This window comes from Oncorhynchus nerka, linkage group LG4, assembly GCF_034236695.1.
Source record: "Oncorhynchus nerka isolate Pitt River linkage group LG4, Oner_Uvic_2.0, whole genome shotgun sequence".
Taxonomy (NCBI): domain Eukaryota; kingdom Metazoa; phylum Chordata; class Actinopteri; order Salmoniformes; family Salmonidae; genus Oncorhynchus; species Oncorhynchus nerka.
The window spans coordinates 9,228,609-9,248,869 of NC_088399.1; the positions used below are offsets into that span (position 1 = coordinate 9,228,609).

General features: G+C 45.9%; 1 protein-coding gene across 2 annotated transcripts in view; it reads left to right on the top strand.

Moving 5' to 3' along the window:
• mapkap1 (MAPK associated protein 1) overlaps positions 1 to 20,261 on the top strand; it is a 130,438-nt gene that overhangs the window by 32,672 nt on the left and 77,505 nt on the right. For both annotated transcript variants that reach the window (XM_065017205.1, XM_065017206.1), the window contains 2 exons: positions 2,400 to 2,572; positions 12,614 to 12,790. In XM_065017205.1, the coding sequence (XP_064873277.1) occupies positions 2,400 to 2,572; positions 12,614 to 12,790 (350 nt within the window). The remainder of the gene's footprint in view (positions 1 to 2,399; positions 2,573 to 12,613; positions 12,791 to 20,261) is intronic.

The following is a 20,261-nucleotide window of genomic DNA, read 5'->3' on the forward strand; positions in this document are numbered from 1 at the left end:
TTGTTGTGACAATAGAATGTCTTTTACTTAGCAACGGACAGAATTGTGGTCTGGTACACCTAGGAAATATGACGTCTTGAACTTCGAGAGCATACCCAGTGTCTTGTTTTGTATTTAATTAAGGTAAGTGAACAGCACAATTTTGCGGACATAAAATCTGATGTCAACATTTATTTATTCCACCTGAAATTATATTTTAGTTTCCCTTTCAAATGTTGGTGCTGCTATGTTTTCCCCAGAGTTGAAATATGCCAGTAGATATTGAATTCTTCCTCCTTAGTAAGACAAGAGGATGGACTCGAGGCTAGACGGTGACTGCTTATCTTTTATGGTTTTCTTTTGTCGTGTAATGAAGTCCTTTATCAAATGCAGGGTCAGGAGAAAACACGGGCCTGAGCACAGAGCGGAGACGGAGCCTGGCGGCGCTGTTGTGATGATCACCATGCCGATGACGTCGCCACGCGCTCCTCTCTCTCCCCGGGACCACTGGAGCCTCTGAAAACATCTGGGCCCTTTGATGGGAAAAATTACGTTTTTGGTCCAAATGACTCTATAATTTGGCACTTCCAGTCAGTCGAAACGCTTGATGCATCATTATTCGCGGGTCAGTAGAAAAAGTGCCTGCAACTCGGGCTTTCTGGCATGATTAAAAAACTATAAATGCGTCATTTAAGAAATTGCCGCTGTCAACGGGAAGCACGATGCGTGCATAAAACCCATTATGTGGAGGAGCTAATGAAAGGCCTTTACCCCAAAAAATAATTTTAGTAATTTAATAAATAAATTGTGGAATTTATTGAATGCTGCTTGGCACTGAAGGGAGGTTGTTTTTTCTCTCCAAATACAGTAATGTATTATGTCCTAATGTATTGTTCCAGCAGAACTGATTTCTGGCTCCCAGTTAATGAAGTACCATTTGGAAATGAGAACTTGTTCTCGATTTCCCTTTCTGATTGCATGTGGAAATGATAAATAAACGGTATAAAACCTACCCCCGTCTGATCCCTTTTGTGCAAAAAAACTCAGATTTCAACAGTATCACTTTTCAGTAGGACTAGTAACTCATGGTCGGTACTGTGCGTAGCACGTTGGTTTGACATTTTTATTGTGCTTAATCCTTTACAAAACATAGATACACAAGTTGATACACTGATAATATATATATACAGGGAATGTGGACAGTTTTAAAATACTGGTTGATCAAATGTTATAAAGCATTTCCTCAGATGGAAAAAATCTTATGAGAAACTGCTAGAAGAAACCTCTGTAATTGTTGTCTGTTCCTCTTCAGACACTTGGCAAAAATCTCCTGGGGTCAAATTAATTTCCAGGCCTCAGCTTATTGAACCGTGCTGTCACCGCATATTAAATTCAGCCCTGGGTCCTCCTCACACCTTGGCCCTCAAAGTTCTACCTGTTTTCAGCATCGCAAATAGCCTCCTCTTTCATTTTCTGACAGCTTACGGTTTTCCTTGTAGATTTGTCATTGTGCATCGTTTCATGCAAGCACTGGGGTGCTATTTTCCTTTGAATTAAATTGATCTAACTATTGTCTTCCTTTCTTTGCTGTAACTCTCTATGATGTCACACTTTCTGCTATTGTGTTCAACCGGCTCATTCCTAGGCATGGGAGGGACACTATATTGTGTATTAATTCTAATTACTGGCTTGTCTTGGCTGCCCGAAGAGATGAGCTTAAACGAATGAATCAACAGACATGCATATGGGAGTCTTGATCTTTATCTCAGCTGGTCTACCCAATCATATCATGTAGACATTTTCGGTGGAGGCTTGGTCCGGGCTTTAACTAAGCAGCAGGCTTACCACCATTTTGTTAGTGTTTTGTGTAGAAATCCACATTCAGTATGTCCACCTGTATGTTTATGGTGATATATTCTACGCTGGTTCGAGCTGATCTTCTGCCAGATAAATTAGCCTATAACACTTAAAAAAGGGACGTCATGTATCAAGCCCCTTGGAGCGATTAAACACACAGAGGCTGAGTTATAATGTACCCTGTTGTTCCTGATACGAGGACAAATGTAAATTATATTGCGGCTTACATTTATTTTTATTTTTTTAAAGCCACAAGCAACTGTAATGTATTCAATGAAAGTCGTCTGCCAAAGAAAGGCTGGAGGACCTTACCACCAGCAATTATTTAGAGTATCTTATTGGTCCACAGTGCATTCATGTCAGGGGAATCTTTTCATTATCAACAATTTGAACCTGAGATTTAACGTCAGCATCTTTGCATGCATTTAAATGGCAGTTATATACTTATTTTCAGTTAGGCAGACATATCCTCAGCTAGAATTTGACCGATAAGTGAATATGACGTTTAATGTACAGTGTAACATTACCTGTATCTCCCCCCCCCCCCCTTTTCTCTCCTGCAGGGCCACGTAGGTACAACCGCAACCAAAAAAATTGACGTCTACCTCTCGATGCAGTCTGCACAGGAGAAACTGCATCCCATGATGGTGGTGACCATCGCCAACGCTCGGGTCCACGACCTCATTGGCCTCATCTGCTGGCAGTACACCAGCGAGGGCCGCGAACCCAAACTCAAGTGAGTGTCCATTGACAGTATGGCCTGTCCCAATTATCTATCCCCCCCAAGTGTGCACTTGTTCAATATCTTTCTCTGATTTGAAAAGAAATGACTGACATAAGAAATATGGTGTAAACTCTTTCTAGCCCAGGGGTTTCTAACAGGTAGATCTCCCTCTAGCCTAGGGTTTCTAACAGGTAGATCTCCCTCTAACCCAGGGGTTTCCATCAGGTAGATCTCCCTCTAACCCAGGGGTTTCTAACAGGTAGATCTCCCTCTAACCTAGGGGTTTCTATCAGGTAGATCTCCCTCTAGCTCAGGGTTTTCCATCAGGTAGATCTCCCTCTAACCCAGGGGTTTCTAACAGGTAGATCTCCCTCTAGCTCAGGGTTTTCCATCAGGTAGATCTCCCTCTAACCCAGGGGTTTCTCACAGGTAGATCTCCCTCTAGCCCAGGGGTTTCTCACAGGTAGATCTCCCTCTAGCCCAGGGGTTTCTCACAGGTAGATCTCCCTCTAGCCCAGGGGTTTCTCACAGGTAGATCTCCCTCTAGCCCAGGGGTTTCTCACAGGTAGATCTCCCTCTAACCCAGGGGTTTCTCACAGGTAGATCTCCCTCTAGCCCAGGGGTTTCTCACAGGTAGATCTCCCTCTAGCCCAGGGGTTTCTCACAGGTAGATCTCCCTCTAACCCAGGGGTTTCTCACAGGTAGATCTCCCTCTAGCCCAGGGGTTTCTCACAGGTAGATCTCCCTCTAGCCCAGGGGTTTCTCACAGGTAGATCTCCCTCTAGCTCAGGGTTTTCCATCAGGTAGATCTCCCTCTAACCCAGGGGTTTCTCACAGGTAGATCTCCCTCTAGCCCAGGGGTTTCTCACAGGTAGATCTCCCTCTAGCCCAGGGGTTTCTCACAGGTAGATCTCCCTCTAGCCCAGGGGTTTCTCACAGGTAGATCTCCCTCTAGCCCAGGGGTTTCTCACAGGTAGATCTCCCTCTAGCCCAGGGGTTTCTCACAGGTAGATCTCCCTCTAGCCCAGGGGTTTCTCACAGGTAGATCTCCCTCTAGCCCAGGGGACTACCCATAGCTCTCAGCTCCCCTATGAGTATCTCACCAAGCAATTCTGAAAGTACATGCATTTGTTTTTAATATGTTCCATCGCAAACTGTCATAAACATATAGCTCCCGCCTTCTATCCAATCAGAAGCCACATTGACATTATCCTAGCCCTGCTTAGCCACTATTGGCTTAAAAAGCCAAATTTAACAATATTGCTGTTTGTCTATTTGGGGTGCAGAGTTGTCTATCGATGCTATTTAATGATGACCATCTTATGGGTAGACAAAGACTTTCCCCCGAAACCTTCTCAATTAAATATTAACTTCAAAGTAGACTTACCTGACAGAAAGACATCATGAATATTTATATGGATTAAGTGGCCCTTGTTTTTGCACATTCTGCCATGACGTGTGCTGTATCGGTCGACCTGACAGAAACATCACTAAGACCGACACGTTCCTCTTTCTAAATACACCCCACAAAAACCTGACAGAAACATCACTAAGACCGACACATTCCTCTTTCTAAATACACCCCACAAAAATCTGACCTCCAAAATCGGTCTTCTGGTGTGATTTAGGCATTGACATGGACTCAGAACATACATTTTAGTTGTTTCTCTATGAATAATTGTAATATTGAGAGTCAAATATAATTTCATGCGGCCTCTTAGTGTTTTGTTGTCCATTATTTGACAAGGTATATTAAAAGATAACATGTCTCTTGTACACCAAGGCCTTGGGAAAGAGTTGCAGGGTAGAGAAGTATATGCCTATTTGAAATAGAATTGCAGCTCGGGGACCCCTTGCCATAGCCTATGCTTCCAGTAATTCAATGCTTTTAGACTTGTGGGAAGTAGTGACCACTCAAACAAAAAATACACCAACATAATTTATGAAAATACAAACACAAAAATGACAATATAATAACATTATGAACTAGTGGATGTGTTTGAGCCAGGGTTGGGGTCAGCGCAGAAACCGAAAGTCCAAAAAATTGAGGAATATTGTCATTTCGGGTTTACTTGCTGAACTCACTGAATTTAAAATGGAATTGACCCCAACCCTGATTTGAACAGTAAAATACTTTCTTTGGATAATCATCTGTCTGTGATATCTGGTCTAATGTGTTCCCCTATCGATCGCCAGCGTCTCATCATCACAACACTAAGATTTCTCCCCTTGTTTACTTGAATAGTCTCCACGGTTCACACAATCAACCGTGGAAGAATGCAACTCCTCGGTCTGTGGCACAACATCAGGATTTATTAGATAGCCAGTCTGAAAGTGGATACTGTTTGGAGGGGAGGAGGAGAGGGGGGGGGGGGGGGACAGAGAAAGAATGCATAATAAGAGAGAGAGAGGGGGGGGGTGTAACAAAACAACAACAAAACACCCAGCCAGCACAAAGCCCAATGTGGACAGTTGGGAGGTTGAGGTGGGACATGAGTGGCATAGCAATGAGCCTTTAGTCCCCTGGAGGGCCCTGCCATACACAGTGAAGAGGAAGGGATGAGAAGGAGAGAAGAGGTACAGATCAAGGATGATAGGGGGTACACTCACCCCTCCTTTCTGTAGAAATGACATGACCTTTGAACCCACCCCCCACCACCACCACCTAAAGCAGTTCTTGTCCCTAGGGAAGAGCCCTGGGCCACTATGATAATGGATCTGATGAAGGCTGGAGACAGTGGAGAGCTCTAGGTGCTGAGATGCAGTGCGTAGATGAACCCTGAGAGTGCTTGCTGAGTGGTTACAAGGCGTTATTCGCTAGCTACGCCAGAGTTCAAAGGTGCTCTTAAATCTTCATATTAGAAACAAAAAATACCAAGTCGCTCTTTATAATGGGTGCAAATTAGAAAGTTCTTCGTTAACTTGGCACGTCTACATGGATAATGAAATTGACATGCTGGCCATTCCAATGAAAAGTGTTTGATATTTAAAAGAAGGTAGCAAATGAGTCCTTGGTCCCCTGGAGGGCCCTGCCACGTGCAGAGGAGAGGAACAGATAGAGGGTATAATCACCCCTCCCTTCTGTGGAAATGACAGTGACCTTTGACCCCCACCACCACCACCAAATTGCAGAATAAAGAAAGACTGAAGGGATGAGGTGGAGTGATTGTTGTTTTACAAAACTGGTAAATGATAAAAGTTAGCAGTTTGTTAAGCTTGTGTGAATCAATACGCCACGTTCATGAAGAGCGCTATTAGTGGAAGAAGTGTTTCTCCGAATGTAGGCGGAGCACAAATCCCCTTGAGACTAGATGGTTGCAAATAGAATATACAGTCTGTTTCAAAGTTTTGTATTTCTGTACTTATCTTCTAATTTCTAGAACAGTACTTGTGACTTGTGGCTCGAGGGATGCTTGTCTTTACTCTCTTGTCTTTCGGGAAACAGTGAGTGTTTGTACGACAGGGAACCAGACGAGACGATGTGCTGTGAGAATGACTGAAAGAGGTGGGAGGAGCGAGGGAAAGGAGAGAGGGAAAGCGGTACAGGGATAATTGTGGTACAGTCGGTGTTGGGTGTGGAAACTGACTTGTCGGATGGGTTTGCGATTTTCCCGTCCCCCACATCTCTTTCAAATCTCTCTCGTTACGTCCCACCTCTCTCGCCCCCTCTCTCCACCCTCTCTCCCCTCTCCACCCTGTCTCTCCTCTCCACCCTCTCTCTCTTCTCTCCACCCTCTCTCTCTCCTCTCCACCCTCCACCCTTCTCTCCACCCTCTCCTCCTCTCCACCCTCCTCTCTCCTCTCCACCCTCTCCACCCTCTCTCTCTCCTCTCCACCCCTCTCTCTCCTCTCCTCTCTCTCCACCCTCTCTCTCTCCCTCTCCACCCTCTCTCTCTCCTCTCCACCCTCTCTCTCCTCTCCACCCTCTCTCTCTCCTCTCCACCCTCTCTCTCTCCTCTCCACCCCTCTCTCTCTCTCTCCACCTCCACCCTCTCTCTCTCCTCTCCACCCCCTCTCTCCTCTCCACCCTCTCTCTCTCCTCTCCACCCTCTCTCTCCTCTCCACCCTCTCTCTCTCTCTCTCTCCCCCTCTCTCTCCTCTCCACCCCTCTCTCTCTCTCCACCTCTCTCTCTCTCTCCTCCACCCCCCTCTCCTCTCTCCTCTCCACCCCTCTCTCTCCTCTCCACCCTCTCTCTCTCCTCTCCACCCTCTCTCTCCTCTCCACCTCTCTCTCCTCTCCACCCTCCTCTCCTCTCCACCCTCTCCTCCTCTCCACCCCTCTCTCTCCTCTCCACCCTCTCTCCACCCTCTCTCTCTCCTCTCCACCCTCTCTCTCTCCTCTCCACCCCCTCTCTCCCCTCTCTCCTCTCCACCCCTCTCTCTCCTTTCCACCCTCTCTCTCCTTTCCACCCTCTCCTCTCCACCCTCTCTCTCCTCTCCACCCTCTCTCTCCCTCCCTCCCTGCCTCCCTCGCTCCACCTGCTCTCTCTCTCTCTCTTTCTTTCTGTCTCTCTGTCTCTGTCTGTCTGGGTGACAGACTGGCTGACAGGATGTCTTTACTGTTAGGACCAGCACCACCAGACTGACTGACAGGATGTCTTTTACTGTTAGGACCAGCACCACCAGACTGACTAACAGGTAGGACCAGCACCACCAGACTGACTGACAGGATGTCTTTTACTGTTAGGACCAGCACCACCAGACTGACTGACAGGTAGGACCAGCACCACCAGACTGACTGACAGGATGTCTTTAATGGTAGGGCCAGCACCACCAGACTGACTGACAGGATGTCTTTACTGGTAGGACCAGCACCACCAGACTGACTGACAGGATGTCTTTAATGGTAGGGCCAGCACCACCAAGACTGACTGACAGGATGTCTTTACTGGTAGGACCAGCACCACCAGACTGACTGACAGGATGTCTTTACTGGTATGGCCAGCACCACCAGACTGACTGACAGGATGTCTTTACTGGTAGGACCAGCACCACCAGACTGACTGACAGGATGTCTTTACTGGTAGGACCAGCACCACCAGACTGACTGACAGGATGTCTTTACTGGTATGGCCAGCACCACCAGACTGACTGACAGGATGTCTTTACTGGTAGGACCAGCACCACCAGACTGACTGACAGGGTCTTTAGGACCAGCACCACCAGACTGACTGACAGGATGTCTTTACTGGTAGGACCAGCACCACCAGACTGACTGACAGGATGTCTTTACTGGTATAGCCAGCACCACCAGACTGACTGACAGGTAGGACCAGCACCACCAGACTGACTGACAGGATGTCTTTACTGGTAGGACCAGCACCACCAGACTGACTGACGGGATGTATTTTACTGTTAGGACCAGCACCACCAGACTGACTGACAGGATGTCTTTTACTGTTAGGACCAGCACCACCAGACTGACTGACAGGTAGGACCAGCACCACCAGACTGACTGACAGGTAGGACCAGCACCACCAGACTGACTGACAGGTAGGACCAGCACCACCAGACTGACTGACAGGTAGGACCAGCACCACCAGACTGACTGACAGGTAGGACCAGCACCACCAGACTGACTGACGGGATGTATTTTACTGTTAGGACCAGCACCACCAGACTGACTGACAGGTAGGACCAGCACCACCAGACTGACTGACAGGTAGGACCAGCACCACCAGACTGACTGACAGGTAGGACCAGCACCACCAGACTGACTGATGTCAGGTAGGACCAGCACCACCAGACTGACTGACAGGATGTCTTTACTGTAGGACCAGCACCACCAGACTGACTGACAGGTAGGACCAGCACCACCAGACTGACTGACTGGTAGGACCAGCACCACCAGACTGACTGACAGGATGTCTTTTACTGTTAGGACCAGCACCACCAGACTGACTGACAGGTAGGACCAGCACCACCAGTTGACTGACAGGTAGGACCAGCACCACCAGAGCACAGGTAGGACCAGCACCACCATTTGACTGACAGGTAGGACCAGCACCACCAGACTGACTGACATGATGTATTTTTTGACTGACAGGTAGGACCAGCACCACCAGACTGACTGACAGGTAGGACCAGCACCACCAGACTGACTGACAGGTAGGACCAGCACCACCAGACTGACTGACAGGATGAGCACCTGCTAAATGACAAAAATGTCAAATGTAAATGTTTTACATACAGATCTCATATTACTATATTGAATTAAATGTTTTTTAAACATTGTTTTAATATTGATATCATAAATGTATCATTTGTACAGTTCTCTATTAAATATGTAGTTATTTGTTCCAGTTGACTGTGTGAAACCTAGCAGTACACTTATTTTTCTGAGAGTGAGGTGGATATATTGCGAAAATACATAATTATTTGTCTCTGAAATCATCAAGTGATAGATTTTAAACAAATACATGTCTGTCATTGAACAACCCCATGCCATGATTAGATAGTGAAAAAGCACACCAATCTCTTTCATAATTTCCTTAATTAAACAATAAAAGCTAATTGATCAACATTTATGAAAATGGATATATAGTGTTTTGGAATGAGTATGTTATCACTAGCAGCATCATATCACCAGGTAATATTCTGAGTATGTTGTCTATCACTAGCAGCACCATATCACCAGGTAACATTCTGAGTATGTTGTCTAACAGCACCATATCACCAGGTAACATTCTGAGTATGTTGTCTATCACTAGCAGCACCATATCACCAGGTAACATTCTGAGTATGTTGTCTATCACTAGCAGCACCATATCACCAGGTAACATTCTGAGTATGTTGTCTATCACTAGCAGCACCATATCACCAGGTAACATTCTGAGTATGTTGTCTAGCAGCACCATATCACCAGGTAACATTCTGAGTATGTTGTCTATCACTAGCAGCACCATATCACCAGGTAACATTCTGAGTATGTTGTCTAACACTAGCAGCACCATATCACCAGGTAACATTCTGAGTATGTTGTCTAACACTAGCAGCACCATATCACCAGGTAACATTCTGAGTATGTTGTCTATCACTAGCAGCACCATATCACCAGGTAACATTCTGAGTATGTTGTCTAACACTAGCAGCACCATATCACCAGGTAACATTCTGAGTATGTTGTCTAACAGCACCATATCACCAGGTAACATTCTGAGTATGTTGTCTATCACTAGCAGCACCATATCACCAGGTAACATTCTGAGTATGTTGTCTATCACTAGCAGCACCATATCACCAGGTAACATTCTGAGTATGTTGTCTATCACTAGCACCACCATATCACCAGGTAACATTCTGAGTATGTTGTCTATCACTAGCAGCACCATATCACCAGGTAACATTCTGAGTATGTTGTCTATCACTAGCAGCACCATATCACCAGGTAACATTCTGAGTATGTTGTCTAACACTAGCAGCACCATATCACCAGGTAACATTCTGAGTATGTTGTCTATCACTAGCAGCACCATATCACCAGGTAACATTCTGAGTATGTTGTCTATCACTAGCAGCACCATATCACCAGGTAACATTCTGAGTATGTTGTCTAACAGCACCATATCACCAGGTAACATTCTGAGTATGTTGTCTATCACTAACAGCACCATATCACCAGGTAACATTCTGAGTATGTTGTCTATCACTAGCAGCACCATATCACCAGGTAACATTCTGAGTATGTTGTCTATCACTAACAGCACCATATCACCAGGTAACATTCTGAGTATGTTGTCTAACAGCACCATATCACCAGGTAACATTCTGAGTATGTTGTCTATCACTAGCAGCACCATATCAGCAGGTAACATTCTGAGTATGTTGTCTATCACTAACAGCACCATATCACCAGGTAACATTCTGAGTATGTTGTCTATCACTAGCAGCACCATATCACCAGGTAACATTCTGAGTATGTTGTCTATCACTAGCAGCACCATATCACCAGGTAACATTCTGAGTATGTTGTCTATCACTAGCAGCACCATATCACCAGGTAACATTCTGAGTATGTTGTCTATCACTAGCAGCACCATATCACCAGGTAACATTCTGAGTATGTTGTCTATCAGCACCATATCACCAGGTAACATTCTGAGTATGTTGTCTATCACTAACAGCACCATATCACCAGGTAACATTCTGAGTATGTTGTCTATCACTAGCAGCACCATATCACCAGGTAACATTCTAAGTTTGTTGTCTAACAGCACCATATCACCAGGTAACACTGAGTATGTGTAAATGTACGTGATGGAAGTGATGGAAAGAAAGGCTTTTGGAGGGATACACACAGAGCTCTCTGCGTTCCCAGACCCCCAAGTTGTTCCATTCTATACACCCCACTAGAACAAGCCCCTCTCTGTTGTCTCCATTTTAATTACCCTCTCTTTTAATTGCCCCGACGGCGTAAATCGTGTCGCTGTTTGTTTTGTTCAGTGTCTGTCATTGTTACTTTCCAAAGCTGGGGGCGGTCGTAGCCGCTCTAAGGTTTTCATGGAAACCGTGAATGGATGCCAAGACGGTGCTTCAGGGGGTTGGGGTAGGGCAGAGTGTGGGGACTCTTTAGGGGGTGGGGGCAGAGAGAGGGTACTCTTTAGAGGGTAGGGGCAGAGAGAGGGTACTCTTTAGGGGGTGGGGGCAGAGAGAGGGTACTCTTTAGAGGGTAGGGGCAGAGAGAGAGGGGGTGGGGGGAGAGGGTACTCTTTAGGGGGTGGGGGCAGAGAGAGGGTACTCTTTAGGGGGTGGGTGCAGAGAGAGGGTACTCTTTAGGGGTGGGGGTGGAATGAGAGTGGACTAGGGTTGGGGGCGGAGATAGGAGACTAGGGGGTGGAGTGGGACAGAGAGAGGAGACTAGGGGGTGGGGTGGAGAGAGGGGACTAGGGGGTGGGTACTCAATTTATTTAACCTTTATTTAACTAGGCAAGTAAGTTAAGAACAAATTCATATTTACAATGACACCCTACACCGACCAAACCTGGACGCCGCTGGGCCAATTGTGCACCGCCCTGTGGTACTCCCAATCACGGCCAGTTGTGATACAGCCTGGGTTCGAACCAGGGTCTCGAGGGACACCTCTAGCACTGAGATGCTAGCAGAGAGCGAGGTTATGGACACAAGTGTTGCTGACAGGATTGTGTGGACTGTTTTAAAGTGTGTGCACACACACACACACACACACACACACACAAAAGTACATACACAAATGCATGCATGCACTGAACTGAACTCCATTTCACTTTAACAGAGTTTGGCTTCACGGTCACTTTGCTAGCAGATCTATTCTTTATTCACTGATGTAACAAATATTAAATATTGTCACTCCCTTTTTCTCTCATCCTCCCTGTTTCTGTCCCTCCTACCTCCCTCTCATCCTCCCTGTTTCTGTCCCTCCTAACTCCCTCTCATCCTCTTTGTTTCTGTCCCTCCTACCTCCCTCTCATCCTCCCTGTTTCTGTCCCTCCTACCTCCCTCCTACTTCCCTCTCATCCTCCCTGTTTCTTTCCCTCCTACCTCCCTCCTACTTTCCTCTCATCCTCCCTGTTTCTTTCCCTCCTACCTCCCTCTCATCCTCCCTGTTTCTGTCCCTCCTACCTCCCTCTCATATCCTGCTTTTCGTTCTCTTTTCTGTCTCTATATTTCTCTGTTTCTCTTTCTTTCCTATCCTCCCTCTTTCTCTCTCAACCCTCTGCCCCCCTTTTTTCTCTGCCTCTCTCTGTTATCCTTCCTCTCTCTCTCTCCCCTTGTTCTTTTTCTCTGCCTCTCTCTCCTATCCTTCCTCTCTCTCTCCCCTTGTTCTTTTTCTCTGCCTCTCTCTCCTATCCTTCCTCTCTCTCTCCCCTTGTTCTTTTTCTCTGCCTCTCTCTCCTATCCTTCCTCTCTCTCTCCCCTTGTTCTTTTTCTCTGCCTCTCTCTCCTATCCTTCCCTCTCTCTCTCCCCCTGTTCTTTTTCTCTGCCTCTCTCCTATCCTTCCCCCCCACCTGTTTTTCTCTGCCTCTCTCTCCTATCCTTCCTCTCTCTCCCCCCTGTTCTCTCTCTCTCTCCTCCAGTGAGAACGTGAATGCATACTGCCTCCACATAGCAGAGGATGACGGGGAGGTGGACACAGACTTCCCCCCTTTGGACTCCAATGAGCCCATCCACAAGTTTGGTTTCAGCACTCTGGCCCTGGTCGAGAAGTACTCGTCCCCCGGCCTGGCCGCCAAGCAGTCCCTCTTTGTACGAATGTAAGTCCTTATAAAGCAACCATAACATAGTCCTTCCTTTGGCTCAGTTGGGAGAGCATAGCGCTAGCAACGCTAGGGTTCTGGATTCAGGGCGTGTAGCCTTGCGGTTAAGAGAGTTGGGCCAGTAACTGAAAGATTGCATGTTCGAATCCCCAAGCCGACAAAGCAGAATATGTGCCGTTGTGCCCTTGAGCAAGGCAGTTAACCCCAAACAACAACTACTCCCCGGCTGCTGATGATATATATTTTAAAAATGTCAACTGTTTCCATCCCTAGATTTGACATCCATAGATTTCAACACCTACTTTTTTATCTTGAGACTGAGTTAAGATTGTTAAGGGGGAAGAAGGAAAACAGTACAAGGCAATCCTTTTAGGGTCTATTTCCACTGAAACAGCATGCAATTCACATGGTGCTTTTCTTGGAGCAAAGCAAACGGCTGGCCAAGGGAACGTTATAAGGGAACATGTGGCCTCCATATTAGCTGTTAAACACGATAAACAGAACAATATGAGATTTTAGCCAGGCTTTGTAATACAGTTGATCTGTAGATTCCACCTGTCAAACCTTCACTGATTGATTGTGCACACAAAAACATTTTGACACACACGCACGCACACGCACACAGTTATTATGCCCCATAACCAAGAGCCACATACATGGTGACGATGAAATGCTGTTACCCCGGATGGACATATTATTTATCCAATATGTATGTTTTCTCATAAGACCATTTGTCAAGCAATTTGTAAGCAGCGTCCAAATACAGGCCTTGGTCCGTCCGATAAGCAGTCCGTAATGACAGTCTGATTAAAACGAGCAATCAGATTCTGATTATGCATTTCCTCCAGCTTATAATTATAGGCCGTTTTCAATTTCAAAAGCTTTTCACTTTCACATACCTTTCTTTTTTTTCTTTCTCCTCTTCGGCTCTGTTTTTCAGCAGAGGAAAAGTGTAAAGGCCTAAGAATTCTGAAAGCCTTGCCAAAATGAAAAAGTGAAAGCCAATCAAAAAAAAAGTTTAAAAAAAAAGAACCCTCCTCCTACCCAATGAGAAATGTGTATTTCGTCAGTCGCAAATCCAGGAAAGGAAACAACCACCTCCCCATCACCAAGTCTCCTCCTCCTCCTCTCCCACCACCCTTTATTTCCCCGAATATTCATCACAGCGATCGCAATGATTCCAGAAGTCCAGATGTCAAGCTGCAAACTCGTGTTGTACGTTGTATTACGCTCTAAATTTTTCAGCTCTGACTCGGTTTCCTTTTTGGCACAGGACCCTGTCTGGAAACCAGTCCCCCTTTTTACCCTGTTTGGAAACCAGTCTCCCGTTTCTCTCCCTCCTCCCGAGGAACACTTTGTTTATTGAATTGGATAAATGAATTGGCTAGTCATTAAGTATGACATGGTTATATCAGGCTTTAGTTATCAAAGTAGATTTTGTTTCTGAATTGTCAGGCGATATGCTCTGACATAATGTGTAGATACGTTGTTGTGTTTTAATCTCTGTGTGATAAAATATGTTAATCTCTGTGAGAGTGGGTCTAGGAGATGTTAATCTCTCTGAGAGTTGTTCTAGGAGATGTTAATCTCTCTGAGAGTGGGTCTAGGAGATGTTAATCTCTGTGAGAGTGGGTCTAGGAGATGTTAATCTCTCTGAGAGTTGTTCTAGGAGATGTTAATCTCTCTGTGAGAGTGGGTCTAGGAGATGTTAATCTCTCTGTGAGAGTTGTTCTAGGAGATGTTAATCTCTCTGTGAGAGTGGGTCTAGGAGATGTTAATCTCTCTGTGAGAGTGGGGGTAGGAGATGTTAATCTCTGTGAGAGTGGGTCTAGGAGATGTTAATCTCTCTGAGAGTTGTTCTAGGAGATGTTAATCTCTCTGTGAGAGTGGGTCTAGGAGATGTTAATCTCTCTGTGAGAGTGGGTCTAGGAGATGTTCATCTCTGTGAGTATTAAGCCAGCTGAAGTGACACAACCTCAGCCCGACATGTGGTCATCTTTTCCTCTGTCAAGTACATGGAAAACGTCTCTCTTGGTTCTTTGGAATCAATTTCAGTGATTGCTTAGGTTTGTGGAGAATTTGGGTCAGCCCTTAACATACTGTTCATTTCATGGACGGTTAAAGAGGAGAGCATCGAACTTGCCTTTGAAAACTTCTATAAACTTTGAATGGATGTTTTTGAAATCAAGTTTAACCAATCCAAGATTAGCTCTAGCCTCCTCATTCTCAACAATACTGATGTCAATAGGAATTTTCAGATCTGCCCTCTTGTTTTTTGTTGTTTTCCTTACCCTCAGTTAGAACAGTTTACCCCCAGTTAGAACAGTTTACCCCCAGTTAGAACAGTTTACCCCCAGTTAGAACAGTTTACCCCCAGTTAGAACAGTTTACCCCCAGTTAGAACAGTTTACCCCCAGTTAGAACAGTTTACCCCCAGTTGGAGCAGTTTACCCCCAGTTGCAGCAGTTTACCCCCAGTTGCAGCAGTTTACCCCCAGTTGGAGCAGTTTACCCCCAGTTGGAGCAGTTTACCCCCAGTTGGAGCAGTTTACCCCCAGTTGGAGCAGTTTACCCCCAGTTAGAACAGTTTACCCCCAGTTAGAACAGTTTACCCCCAGTTAAGAACAGTTTACCCCCAATTAGAACAGTTTACCCCCTCACCCAGTTGGAGCAGTTTACCCCAGTTAGAACAGTTTATCCTCAGTTAGAACAGTTTACCCCCAGTTAGAACAGTTTACCCCCAGTTAGAACAGTTTATCCCCAGTTAGAACAGTTTACCCCCAGTTAGAACAGTTTACCCCCAGTTAGAACAGTTTATCCCCAGTTAGAACAGTTTACCCCCAGTTAGAACAGTTTACCCCCAGTTAGAACAGTTTATCCCCAGTTAGAACAGTTTACCCCCAGTTAGAACAGTTTACCCCCAACAGTTTACCCCCAGTTGGAGCAGTTTACCCCCAGTTGGAGCAGTTTACCCCCAGTTGGAGCAGTTTACCCCCAGTTGGAGCAGTTTACCCCGGTTAGAACAGTTTACCCCCAATTAGAACAGTTTACCCCCTCACCCAGTTGGAGCAGTTTACCCCCAGTTAGAACAGTTTACCCCCAGTTAGAACAGTTTATCCTCAGTTAGAACAGTTTACCCCCAGTTAGAACAGTTTACCCCAGTTAGAACAGTTTACCCCAGTTAGAACAGTTTACCCCCAGTTAGAACAGTTTACCCCCAGTTAGAACAGTTTATCCCCAGTTAGAACAGTTTACCCCCAGTTAGAACAGTTTACCCCCAGTTAGAACAGTTTACCCCCAGTTAGAACAGTTTACCCCCAGTTAGAACAGTTTACCCCCAGTTAGAACAGTTTATCCCCAGTTAGAACAGTTTATCCCCAGTTAGAACAGTTTACATTTACATTTACATTTAAGTCATTTACCCCCAGTTAGAACAGTTTACCCCCAGTTAGAACATTTTACCCCAGTTAGAACAGTTTACCCCCTCCCCAGTTGGAGCAGTTTACCCCCAGTTGGGAGTGGGGTGGGGATTCCAACGCTCTAACCACTAGGCTACGCTGGAGCGGTTTACCCTCAGTTGGAGCAGTTTACCCCCAGTTGGAGCAGTTTACCCCCAGTTGGAGCAGTTTACCCCAGTTGGAGCAGTTTACCCCAGTTGGAACAGTTTACCCCCAGTTGGAACAGTTTACCCCCTAGTTGGAGCAGTTTACCCCTAGTTGGAGCAGTTTACCCCCAGTTGGAGCAGTTTACCCTCAGTTGGAACAGTTTACCCTATGTTGGAGCAGTTTACCCCCAGTTGGAGCAGTTTACCCCAGTTGGAGCAGTTTACCCCCAGTTGGAACAGTTTACCCCCAGTTGGAACAGTTTACCCCCAGTTGGAACAGTTTACCCCCAGTTGGAACAGTTTACCCCTAGTTGGAGCAGTTTACCCCCAGTTGGAGCAGTTTACCCTCAGTTGGAACAGTTTACCCTATGTTGGAGCAGTTTACCCCCAGTTGGAGCAGTTTACCCCGGTTGGAGCAGTTTACCCCGGTTGGAGCAGTTTACCCCGGTTGGAACAGTTTACCCCCGGTTGGAACAGTTTACCCCGGTTGGAACAGTTTACCCCGGTTGGAACAGTTTACCCCCGGTTGGAACAGTTTACCCCCAATTGGAACAGTTTACCCCCGGTTGGAACAGTTTACCCCCAGTTGGAACAGTTTACCCCCTCCACACACACTCAATCTTAGGACCTACTGAAGAGATGATTCTTCAATAAAGACTTAAAGGTCGAGACCAAGTCTGTGTCTCTCACATTGATTGGCAGACTATTCCATAAAAATGTCGCTCTATAGGAGAAAACCCTGCCTCCAGCAATTTGCTTAGAAATTCAAGGGACAGTAAGGAGGCCAACGTCTTGTGACTGTAGCGTACTTGTCGGTATGTACGGCAGGACCAAATCGGAGAGATTGGTAGGAGCAAACCCATGTAATGCCTTATAGGCATAGAGGTCCTGATTAGCAGGAAGCTTGGCCCCAGTGATGTACTGGGTGTACGCACTACCCTCTCTAGTGCCTTGCGGTCAGAAGCCGAGCAGTTGCCATACCAGGCAGTGATGCAACCAGTCAGGATGCTCTCGATGGTGCAGCTGTAGAACGTTTTGAGGATATGAGGGCTTGGTGCAAACTTTTGATGGGGAATAGGCTTTGTCGTGCCCTCTTCGCGACTGTCTTGGTGTGTTTGGACCATCATTGTTTGTTGGTGATGTTGTTACCTAACCTTACCACCTGGGGGCGACCCGTCAGGAAGTCTAGGATCCAGTTGCAGAGGGAGGGGTTTAGTCCCAGTGTCCTTACCTTTGTGATGAGCTTTGAGGGCACTGTGGTGTTGAACGCTGAGCTGTAGTCAATGAACAGCATTCTCACGTTGGTGTTCCTTTTGTTCAGGTGGGAAAGGGCAGTGTGGAGTGCAATAGAGATTGCATAATCTGTGGATCTGTTGGGGCCTTATGCAAATTGGAGTGGGTCTAGGCTTTCTGGGATAATGGTGTTGATGTGAGCCATGACCAGTCTTTCAAAGCACTTCTTGGCTACAGACGTTAGTGGTACGGGTCTGTAGTTATTTAGGCAGGTTACCTTAGTGTTCTTGGGCACAGGGACTTTGTTGGTATTACAGACTCAGTCAGGGACAGGTTGAAAATGTCAGTGAAGACACATGCCAGTTGGTCACCGCGTGCTCGGAGTTCACGTCCTGGTAATCCGTCTCTGTGACAAGCACATCACGCAAGCACAGCACTTACACAAATGACTGATGATTGGCTGAGAGAAATTGATGATGAAATGATTGTGGGGGCTGTCTTGTTTAGACTTCAGTGCAGCTTTTGACATTATCGATCATAGTCTGCTGTTGTAAAAACGCATGTGTTATGGCTTTACACCCCCTGCTTAACCATATGTGTTACGGCTTTACACCCCCTGCTAAAAGATATGTGTTACGGCTTTACACCCCCTGCTAAAATATATGTGTTACGGCTTTACACCTCCTGCTAAAATATATGTGTTACGGCTTTACACCCCCTGCTAAAACATATGTGTTACGGCTTTACGCCTCCTGCTAAAATGTATGTGTTACGGCTTTACACCCCCTGCTAAAACGTATGTGTTACGGCTTTACACCCCCTGCTAAAACGTATGTGTTACGGCTTTACACCCCCTGCTAAAACGTATGTGTTACGGCTTTACACCCCCTGCTAAAATGTGGATAAAGAGTTACTTGTCTAACAGAACACAGAGGGTGTTTTTTAATGGAAGCCTCTCAAATATAATCCAGTTAGAAACAGGAATTCTCCAGGGTAGCCGTTTGGGCCCCTTTTTTCAATTTTTACTAACGACATGCCACTGACTTTGAGTAAAGCCAGAGTGACTATGTATGAGGATGACTCAACACTACACACGTCAGCTACTACAGCGACTGGAATGACTGCAACACTTAACAAAGAGCTGCAGTTAGTTTCAGAATGGGTGGCAAGGAATAAGTTGGTCCTAAATATTTCAAAAACTCAAAGCATTGTAATTGGGATAAAACGTTAACTAAACCCTAAACCTCAACTAAATCTTGTAATAAATAATGTGGAAATTGAGCAAGTTGAGATGACTAAACTGCTTGGAGTAACCCTGGATTGTAAACTGTCATGGTCAAAACATATTGATACAGTAGTAGCTAAGATGGGGAGAAGTCTGTCTATAATAAAGCGCTGCTCTGACTTCTTAACAACAGTATCAACAAGGCAGGTCCTACAGGCCCTAGTTTCTACCTTCTTAACAACACTATCAACAAGGCAGGTCCTACAGGCCCTAGTTTTGTCGCACCTTGACTACTGTTCAGTCGTTTGGTCAGGTGCCACAAAAAATTACTTCTTACTTCATCACTACTTTTATTTATGAGAGGTATTGACATGTTGAATGCACCAAGCTGTCTGTCTATACTACTGGCACACAGCTCAGACACCCATGCATATGCCACAAGAGGTCTCTTCACAGTCCCCAAGTCCAGAACAGACTATGGGAGGCACACAGTGCTATATAGAGCCATGACTACTTGGAACTCTATTCCACATCAAGTAACTGACGCAAAAAAACAGATGAAAAAACACCTTATGGAACAGTGGGGACTGTGAAGAAACACAAACAGGCCCATACACATACTCACACACACACACGATAACATACACACTATACTACATACACATGGATTTAGTACTGTAGATATGTGGTAGTGGTGGAGTTGGGGCCTGAGGGCACACAGTGTGCTGTGAATGTACTGTAATTTTGAAAAATAAATGGTATAAACTTCCCTAATTTCGCTGGGCCCCAGAAAGAGTAGCTGCTCCCAAAGCAGCAGCTAATGGGGATCCATAATAATTACAAATGTTAACCTGTCTTAAGGTCTTAAATCGGCTACGGAGAGCGTGATCACACAGTCGTCCGGAACAGCTGATGCATGCATGCTTCAGTGTTGCTTACCTCGAAGCGAGCATATAAGTAGTTTAGCTCGTCTGGTAGGCTTGTGACACTGGGCTGCTCGCAGTTGTTGTGCTTCCTTGTTGTCTGTAATCGTTTGCATGCGAGCGTCGGAGCCGGTGTCGTACGATTCAATCTTAGTCCTGTATTGACACTTTTCCTGTTTGATAGTTCGTCTGAGAGCATAGTGGGATTTCTTATAAGCGTCCGGGTTTGAGTCCCGCTCCCTTTAGCTCAGTGCGGATGTTGTAATCCATGGCTTCTGGTTTGGGGTCTGTACGTGCAGACACTGTGGGGACGACGTCATCGATGAGCTTATTGATGAAGCCAGTGACTGATATAGTGTACTCCTCAATGCCATCGGAAGAATCCCGGAACATATTCCATTCTGTGATAGCAAAGCAGTCCTGTAGCTTAGCATCTTCATCTGACCACTTTTTTTTAAAGACCTAGTCGCTGGCGATTCCTGCT